Source organism: Coffea eugenioides, chromosome 1, assembly GCF_003713205.1.
Source record: "Coffea eugenioides isolate CCC68of chromosome 1, Ceug_1.0, whole genome shotgun sequence".
In the NCBI taxonomy this organism is placed as follows: domain Eukaryota; kingdom Viridiplantae; phylum Streptophyta; class Magnoliopsida; order Gentianales; family Rubiaceae; genus Coffea; species Coffea eugenioides.
In genome coordinates, this window is record NC_040035.1 from 50,705,722 (window position 1) to 50,715,940 (window position 10,219).

Here is a 10,219-nt window from a genome sequence, read left to right on the forward strand (position 1 = left end):
ATGAATTTTGATCGTTGCAATATGCAGGGTAAAAAACGAGAAGCGAAAATGGAAGAGACGAAAAGATAGAAAAAGCAACTACAACGGATCAAATAAAAACACTGGAGTGACTTGTGGACTTTGGCCATAAATATATACACAGACCAATAGGCAACAGAAAGAAAATTCAAGCTTTTCCACCTTCTCTCTCTCAAGACAATTGGAAGTCTAAATCCCTTTTCTCGCCGTGCACAACTTAAAAAAGAACACTTGTTTCTGAAACTCAGAAAGTTTCATGAAGCTTGTACCATTCTGCCAGAGTAAGCAATTAAAAGATACAACATGATTAACCCAGATTGTTCATATGGCCTGGCCGTTTTCATAAGGACCATTTCCTGCTCTATACAAATTTTGTTTTTGCCATCGTCCATAATGAATTGCTGTATGTGCGGATCCAGTTGCTCTTTCCATCATCCTTTCCCGAATGCCACAACCAATGACATCTTAAAAACCCTTCAGCACAAGCTAAATTCTGATAATAATGTAGACAAGTGGACAGCTCGAGCAATTCATCTTTCTTTCCCAAAATTTTTTTCCACAAAGAATCACTTTGACTTGAACATGCTAAGTATGTGGATCAATAGCTTGTGTTTGTGTTCGATTATACAGATCAAGGGTGTCCTTGTGATTTTGATCCAAACAGAGGGCTGCCTGACAATCTCGGAGAGCAGAACTGAAGTCACCCATCGACTCGTGGAAAGCTGCTCGTAGATTGAGCATCTGTAGGTCCGGTTTGAAGGCTATGGCTCTGGTAAGCTCTTCTACAGCTTCATTCTCCCTTTGATCATCCATAAGCACTAATACATATGATTTTGAATGTTAGTAGTGCAAGCAGACAATTTTTTTTTTTAAATGATAACACATAAATCGGTTAGAATTACTCAGACTAAAAGTGATCATCTCCTAGGTGTAAGAATTCTTCACCCTTCTTATGCACGGTGGGCAGAAACTTGGAAGGATAACTAAAAAGCTCATCAATCTAAATATTTCTTTATATGAGCTGGTCTAGATTTAAGCAAGTGTACCATACTATCTTGTCAAATCTCAGTATGCTTATGTAGTGAGTTCCTTGTGTAAAAAACCCCTTACACTAGTGGGTGCATTGTATGAATCCAGTAATAAATTGATTTCATTTACTGAAAGGAACTCGTCCTATCAATGATCTAACCTGTCAATCTTGATAATTCCCCAAATAATGAACTACTTACTTAATTCAAATTTGCGCAACTTCATCAAATTGAGTGAGGTTGAGGAACTTGAATGATTTCTCCTACCAAATCAGAAAACCGCCTAAAGGCAGGAGGTCAGTCTTAATAGCTACATCGACTCTTTACTTTATTTAAACATATATTCTTTACTGATTTCCTTATCAGATGGCACTGCTGTCTTCCTTTACATGACAAGTACCACTGATTCTTTCTCATTGGAAACATACTTATGTGGCATAAAATGCTACGAAACTATTATGAATCCTGTACATCAGGTTCTAATCATATCCATGATACAAAAGGCCAACTCAGGAGCCGGGATGTATGTGTAATTATTGCCAGACACATGACGTGATCATGACCTTCAACACTCAAGTCCAATAAGAATCATAAAATTAATTTGACATCAATTCAAGACTTATTCTACACATAGGAACACTAAAAGAACTCAGCATCAAAAGAAAAGGATATTTCTCCGTAAAAAGAAACTATTATTCATTATCTCCACAGTCAATTAAATAAAAATCAGTCCTCAACTTACCTAAATCCCAACTTAGTGGAAATGAATTCCACCAAACATATTTATTCCAGCAATACAGCAGTACGAGATTTAATGGAATTAAATAAATGATTAGGAGATCATTTCTCACAAGGAAAGCATGGTAGAGAACTAGAAGTTGACATACAGACTAGATTACAGTAATAAATTGATAAGCCCAGACAAACAAAGTATATGGAAATGTTCTTAAGAAGGTGATTACAATTTGTATCATTATTGATTGCCAAAACCCAACAAATTTAATTTAGACAAGGAAGCATATAATCCCAAACACTCTAAAGCTCATCCTAAACTCATTTACAGAAAAGAAAATAAATAAAAGTCGGACACTCTTGAAGTCATTATATCTCCATTTGGATGTGCGATATTGTTACTATCAGGAGCTCTTGGACAACAGCCAATGCTCAAATGTTTTTGCAGTCAAGAAAGGTCCAACTCTCATGTCATTGTCCCACAAATATATGCGTAAAACATGTCAACTGCAATGCCATAATTATGAGACATGATCTAGTATTCCAGATTGAGAGCCTAAATGCACCTATCTCGTTGTAACAGAAAAGGTGTGACATGAATATTAAACATACTGAATTGGTGATAGACAGTAGATGACCATATCTGCTGGAAGTTATCACAGTTAGGAAAACTTTTTTTTGGCAATGATTTAAATAAAGGAGATGAAATAGTTGGAAAATCCACCGTGGGTGGATGCATGGATGCCTTGAATACAAGTTCCTGGAAAAACATGGGCTTCCATCCTCATAAGCTTGCATGCAAATAATGGAACATTAAATGCAATAATGATTATGTCAACAATATCTTTCTTGTTTCAGTAGTATACAGTAAAACATTCTATCCTGATTGATTGAAAGGTGCCATCTTAACTGACTCTCTTAGTTTGCATCTGTGTTGCTATGTTTACATTTGTGTTTTTAAGGATAATAGTAGGTTCTCTAGCAGAGCCATGCATTACAAATTTTTTGGCATTAACGTGGCCATGCTCTTTCCAGACAGTGACTTAGATGGCCATTCAAACTATTGCACTTGTGTTAAGCCTATTGTCTTACTGCTATCTCCATTCACTGAGAATGTATAATCACATTTAATAACAGGAAAGACCACGAGATGAGGAAACCAAAAAAAAAAAAGAAAAAATACCTGCTGCTCTATATCTGTAAGGATAAGTTCTCAAAGGATCTAATTGTGATGCCATACTGAGGTCATTATTTGCCAAATCGCGATCACAATATTCAGATCGTTTTTCATAAGCTGATGCCTTGTTTTGTGCCTTGTCTATCAGCTTTGTCATTTCATCGTAAGCAGCTCTCCGGTCATTTTTGAGATGATAAACCCGTGCCAACCCTTGATGAGCTCTTGTATGCTTGATTTTGAGGGCGCTTACATAGCAGTCTGCAGCAAGTTCCAGCTTGCCACAATCAACGTAGATACTACCCAGATTATTTAGAGCCTACAGCAATAAAAGATTAAATATGAGAACATTTTAGTAAATAATAAGGACTTCTGTAAAGATAAAATCTACCTGTCCTTTGCGGAGACCATCTGAGGGACATCTAAGTGCTTCTTCCAAGAGTTGCACTACGTAAGATGCAGCTTCAGGATCCAAAGTGGAATCTGCCAATGCATAGGCTTTGAGGAAAAAAGCTTCAAATGACCTTTGTATGGAAATAGATTCTTCAGCCTTAGAGAGCGCTTCTTCACGATGACCGGTATCATATAAAATCCACCCCTCGTACACGAGCCTTTCATACTTGGAGCCAGAATGATTTCGAGCCAATCTCAAACTGCGCATTGCAGCTTTTTGACAATTTAGCCTACAAGATTGTGGAAAATTTTACTGCTGTTTTGTCTATGGAAGATGGTTAATCATGCAAAAGGTCAGACAGCAGAACTGAATCTTTTATCATGGAAGAGACACACTTATATTCCAGATGACACTGAGTAGGAATAATGCATTAGTCCCTTGTATTCATTGAACGTGTAACATTCCCTTAGATCCACTCTGGCAGACAACGGTTGCAGTTCTGTATTACTTACTTATTGACCTCACATTTTCCCCTACTTTTTCTCTAAACAAAATTGTGTACTTGAAACTCATCTAGCTACAACTTCTCCAATAATCTAATCTTACCCACACATGTTTTCCACTTTCTCCATAAGAGTCGAACATGCATTTGAAATCTTATCTGAATTCATGCTAGTCAAACTACTATACCCAATTTGGGAGTGAGTATTAGCATCTTGTTGACTACATTTAGCGTAAAAAGAATATAAATAAGAAACTAATTTGTTATTAACTTAACTCACTATTTTAGTCAGACCTAAGCTTAAGAAAGCAAGTTACAACATGAAAGCAGCATGATGCCTAACACAGAAAGTAACATGAAAGCAAGTTACAAAAGAAAGAAGTTCATTTTATACGTAATAAATCTTTCAGCTTTATCACCTATATAACAACAGTTACTAAACTTCAGGAGGTAAGCATGTCTGGACCATCTGTAAAAGATTCTGGTAATCCAGACATGTGATCGAGTCTGTAGAATGCATACCGTAAGAGAAGTAAAGACTGCCGGAACCGAAGAACACTTTTTCCTGGGTCGTTTATCAGCATCTGTTGTATAACAGCAAGTGAACCAATATCATCAACAGAAGACCATCGATCATAGAGTTGCATCCAGCAATCAGCTGGACTCCATTGTTGAACATGTTGGTTGAGAAGCTCTACTAAATGCTCGCCTCTCATTTTTCCTTGAAACATCAAGTAATTTGGCTCTAAAGTTAACAGTGCTCGGATATCTCTCATAGCAGATTCATAGTCCTCAAGGGCAATGAGGAACCAAGCCCGCAGCTCAAGACAGTCTGAAGAGACTTTAAACCCTGCAATTCTGTTTATTTCTAAAATGGCCGCCTCAATATGGTTCTCTTCTAACTTTGCAACAGCTCTATACTTATATGGAAAGGAAAGAGTAGGATCCAAATTAGTGGCATCATTCAAATCTGCAATCTTCTTATTTCCCAAATTGTACAATGATCTCTCTTGATACATCCATCCTGCAGGCTTGTATGTAGAGATTAGGGAACTAATCAGCTCATATGCCATAAACCTCTGCCCTTGCTTGAACTTTGATCGAGCAACACCGGCTATTGAATAGACATGACCGGCCTCAGCAGCTGCCTCAAAGCAACTCTGTGCATCCTTGTATTCCTTCCTGTCAAGCAACACACAACCTAATCGATGCAATGCAAGTGCCTTCTGCCACCTCTCAGTTGCACATTCTCTCAGCCGTTCCAATAGCATTATTGTCACATTTGACGTCATGTTGTCTTCCATGGCTACCTCACTAAGGAAGTAGTACAACAAGAAAGAAGCATGTCCAACTACAGTTAATCTCTCCTTACCCTCATAACTACAGAACACATTCATAACCTTTGAATTGTATAAATAACCTGGGAGCTCTCTTAACAACACCTGCAAGCAAGAGGCCACAAGAATGTTCGCTCTCTCCTCCAGAGCATAATCAATAAGAATCAATGCCTCATCTATATCAGAAACCAAAGAAGCTAAATAATTATCACAAGCACATTTCATTTGTTCACAGCAGAATCTATTTGCAAAACAAAGCAGCTCCAAAACCACATTGGGGGAAGATGAGCCTAAACTTCCATACTGACTAAAGAATTTAACAGCTCTCATTCCATCCCGAGATATCCCAACATGTGAAAAATCAATTCTATCTTTTTCTGATTCAGAAAAATCACCACAAAGCATTGCTTTTAATGGGCAGGAAAGAGCAGCAATTTTACCTCTTGAGCAGTAAACCTCCTCATCCCCAATACAAAAGCAAACATTTCCATCCTCTTCAGAGATGGTTAACTCCTCCTCAGTTGAGATGCCAACTTCAGAACTCTCATTAGCTGTCTGAAAACATTTGCAATGATCAAATACTGAATTCGGATCATAACCATGTGCCAAGGCAGCCTTTGGACATTCAAGATTTCTCCCAATACAATCCAGAGCAGATGTACCGACCAATTCATCTTCCCTTCTCTCATACCTCAACCAAGCTGACAGAACAACCTTAGAGTGAACATCAACAGCATGTTGGCGTGCGGATTGAAGGCATCGACGAAGCAATTTCGGATCACCAAGGCCGCTCAAAAGACAATACTGTTCTAGATAAATTAAAGATTTATCAAAATATGAACCTTTTTCAACTCTCCTATACAGCTCAGCTAAAGATTCAACAAAATCAATAGATTTGAGAAACGGGTCAATGGGGGGCTCAAGAGAATCGGTTGCAGGCAATCCATATGGGAGAAGAACCTCTGCTGGTGTCACTGAAATGGGGTCAACAGAATTTGACAGTACAGAGCTGATTGTGGGATATCCCGCTTGACCTTGGTGGGCGACCTTGGTGGTGGTGGTAGCTGAAGAGGTGGTGGTGGTGCTAGTAGAGGTGTCAGAAGGATTAAAGGCGTGAACTTGGGTGATCTTGCAACGGTCTTTGAGCTTAAGACCACGCATAGTATTGGAAACTTGCAGAGAATATTGGCGGATGAGATTTACAAATCTTGATTTGGCTAAATTTGGCTGCTGCTGCTGCTGCTGCTGTTGTTGTGATTGACCACCTTCATTATCTGTTGAAGTAGACATGACATGAATCCAACCAACTATTTTTTTCTCCCCCCTGTTTTTGGTTGTTATAAATAATACTATATGTTAGATTAGTAGCTTTATCTTTGGCCTGCAGTCACCACCAAAAAAGGAAGTAAGATTGGGCATGGGGAGCAAGGAGGCGGTGGTGATGCAGGCTAAAGGTTTCAACAATGGAGTGACTTTTTCATTTTCTTTATCATCAAAAGAATGGAAAGGGGGCGATAAAACTTGTGGATGGTGTATATGATGGATGAGGGATCTCTTCTTCAACATGTTCATTTAAATTTGTTTATTTATTTATTTTGTGTTAGACGAGAATGCCAACTGGTGATACGCACAAGTCATAACAGGTTCTTTGTATAATTACATTTATAACTATAATTATATATTATTGTTTTAGTCTTTCAACTTTCAAGATGATTGCCTGAAGAGGAGACTCGGGTTTCTTTTAACAATACAGCATTATATGGTACAGTAAACTTCTACACAAGAACTGCCCCAAATAAATACTGCTACAACTAAATCCATTGATTGATGCGGATGAACCAGTGAAGGTAATGTGTATGGACTAGAACAAAATACGCCCTGGGTTCAATTTTTTTTTTTTTGATAAGAAGACCTCTTTTCTTGAATTACAAAAAAGTTTCTTGAATCAGAAAGTTGGGTTCCATCAATCGAAGTTCCCATTTGAAACCAGTTCCCAATTGCTAATTGTCCACCTGTTTTAAGCGTATGATATTACAGGATCTAGATTAAGTGCTGAAACATCAATTGGAATTGCCATTTTTGCGTCTCGGTCAGTATTATCGTCACAAACTGACATGCAACTTAATCCAACCAAGAGGATGCCAAATCAATGAAAGAACATTATTATCTCCCTAGGCTAACAAATCCATCACCGTATAGGTCTCTTTGACTCGGTTTCACATACTCAGGTAGGTTGCCTTGCCGTGAATGTAGAAATTGATAAGAAATGTAGCCCGGGCGTTGTGCATGTGGGCAATCAACTCCATTTATGGTCAACAACTCCACAAAATTGATACCTCACCATTAAAGAAAGGTTAAGACGAAATTGCATCTTAAGCAAAGTGGCGCAGGACTACTCACTATAATCTTTTCAATATCATGAAAAGATAAGCATGACCTTGGGATGCCTTAATTGTTGGTTATCATGTCTCTTGACCATCCTGGAGTCTCTATCTAATTAGCATTACACCTTTCCTCTCCCTCTCTTTCCAAGTAAAATAATAAGTGTATTTCTCAGCAAAAGGACCAAACAGGGTTTCTATTTTTTGCTTTTTTTTTTTTCCTTTCTCCATCTTGGCCAATGAATTTTCCGTACAAATAGATTTTTTTTTTTTTTTAAAAAAAAAAAGCATCAAGACAACATTAGTGCAAGAGTTAACTAGTTGAAGCAAGGGACGCATGCGTGACGGCAGGAAAAAGGACTCAAAAAAGAGAGAGGCCAATGCCATGTCAATCTAAGAATAGCGTCTGAAATTGATTGCTTTTATTAGTATTCATTTTTGTTTCTCCATTTTCTTTTGGACGGTAGTGAATTGCTGCTACTTCGAGACAATTCAACAATCAACTCACTCACACCAGCAGCACATACACGGTTGTTGTCATGTTGTGTTGAGCAAAGCAAATATTTGAGTGGCAAAGCAAAAGATGAAATCCTCAAGATGCTTTCATGAGCATGCTACACAAAATCTGTCTTCTATTGTGTATATGAGCAATTGATCGGCTCCGTTTGGATTAGCAGTTTTTGAGAATATTTTTTAAAAATTTTACTGTAACAATATGTATGTAAAATTTTTTTTTAAAAAATATTGTATGGATGAGATGTTTTTGTACTTAGTGCGTATTACTATAGCAATGTATTTGAAAAACTTGTTTTTGAAATAATGACCTGATTTTCAACATTTCTCAAAGGGAATGGTTGCTCACTTTTAAGGTCTGGTAACACATGTATCAGTTATGGGCGCTGACCATTTCTTGAACCAAAATCAGTACGGGGGCATCCCATAGTTTAACGAATGCCAAAATGTTAAGATTATCTTTTTAGGACCTGTGCACAAATTAAACTTTAATCCCTGAATTAATCAATGTGAACGTACGTTATAAATGCATTGGTACATGCACCACCTATATCTCTTGCTCATCATATTGGATATTGTGCAAATTTGGGTCAATAGTTTTGCATTTGCCTTTGAGGTAAGCATGCATGGATCATGTCTGTCTAGACTAATCCCAAGTATGGTTTATCTTTAGCTGCAAAGTCGACGATATGTTTCACAAGTTTCTTCCAGGACAAAACTCTCCAAGTTAAACCGAATGACGATCCTTGCTACTGAGTTACACTACTACTATTTCCTAGCGTCTAGTCCATTTTTCATCCAAAAATCTGATGTGGTTTATCTATTAGTGGTTCAAAAACTCGATCCCTGCAAGAAATAGAAAGTTAACAATGAAAAAAGAAGGTTTTTTTTTTGGGGTAAGGAAATACCAGCTTCAATTCCCCTACTACAATCATACTCAAAACCAATTTGCTTTTCATAGTTCACCAAATAACCAAATGAATCGTCATTGATTCCTTGGTGCTTGCTTTGAGAAGGAACATGGCTAGCTAGCTAGCTAGAGGATTGAGTAACTAAAGACCAACTCCAAGATTCCAAAATACGGACTCCGTATGTATAATTCAATCTCCAACTCAAACTCAACAATACATGTGCTCGGCATCTGTATATATATCAGGATAACATCTTCATTATTGACTAATAAAAACCGCTCATCAGAAAGGGACATGGAGACAAAATAATTGCAAAGTTAGGTAAAACATTTCAGATCTGATCAAGTATCATGTTTGTAAGATCTAATTCATAATGGCGACTGTTTCTTCCACGTATTGTTGAGCTGGTATACATACATTTGTTTATGCTTGCGCAGGTTACCATGTCCGGGTTGACTGCAATTCGCAAACATTTTGAGATCTTCTTTCTTTCTTTTTTTTTTCCCCTTGTTTCGATAGAAGCCAACATTTTAAGATGGAATATTTCAGACACGGAGAGAGTTGCAAGAAAATATACATATATAGTATAAGAATAAAAGAGAAAAAGAAGAGGGAAAAATATCCAAAAGATGCAGGAGTAGTATGATAAGTGCACGTGATTTCGAATCTTTCTGTATGCTTGCTGCGAGGAGGGTGCACTGAGACTCCTCGCAGCACGGCACCATTATTCATTGTGATGGCCCCCCCCCCATGCATGGAGCCCTTTAATTATAGAAATCCTACAGCCATATTTTCTCTCATATCATATGAACTGCTCATGAGGATAGTTCTACAGCCATATGTATTGGGAGAAAGATGTCAGCAATTACAAATGAGTTGATTTTGACAATTGCCTATATATTGTTTGGTCCACTAGACATCATGATATACTTATTAGTTTTCTTCTCAGTTTTTATCATCTCTTTGACTAATTCCCATGATTCGCTGTAGTGAAACAGCTATGAGTTGATCACCATATATGTTTTACAATTATTTCTCATGGTCAGCTGTATTCCTGAATTCGATCGAAAATAGAAATAGAAGCGGCTAAATAAGAGAGGATCAGGATGGCAAATGGAAGAGAATCTCATTGAAAGAAAGACACGAAAGGTCTAGCATTGGCCGATAGATTACTAGAATCTGGACTTTATCGCGTTAATCGGCAATGGATATAATGGGGTAGGGTCCCT

The 10,219-nt window shown here is 37.6% G+C and overlaps 1 protein-coding gene across 1 annotated transcript; it reads right to left on the reverse strand.

The window, feature by feature from the left end:
* Positions 1–66: 66 nt before the first annotated feature.
* Positions 67–6,700, reverse strand: LOC113754251 (ethylene-overproduction protein 1). The gene is made up of 4 exons (XM_027298658.1): positions 4,371–6,700; positions 3,344–3,635; positions 2,962–3,271; positions 67–836 (listed from the first exon to the last, which is right to left on the reverse strand). Exons 1-4 carry the CDS (start codon positions 6,473–6,475, stop codon positions 604–606), a joined length of 2,940 nt encoding a protein of 979 aa, XP_027154459.1. The 5' UTR covers positions 6,476–6,700; the 3' UTR covers positions 67–603.
* Between the last annotated feature and the right edge of the window lie 3,519 nt (positions 6,701–10,219).

Bases quoted from the DNA above. Each gene is read 5' to 3' on its own strand.
- LOC113754251 (XM_027298658.1), bottom strand. From the start codon at position 6,475: ATGTCTACTTCAACAGATAATGAAGGTGGTCAATCACAACAACAGCAG. The intron at 3,636-4,370 runs GTATGCATTCTA...ACAATCTTGTAG, and splicing joins CAGTCTTTACTTCTCTTACG to GCTAAATTGTCAAAAAGCTG. The intron at 3,272-3,343 runs GTAGATTTTATC...TTATTGCTGTAG, and splicing joins ATGGTCTCCGCAAAGGACAG to GCTCTAAATAATCTGGGTAG.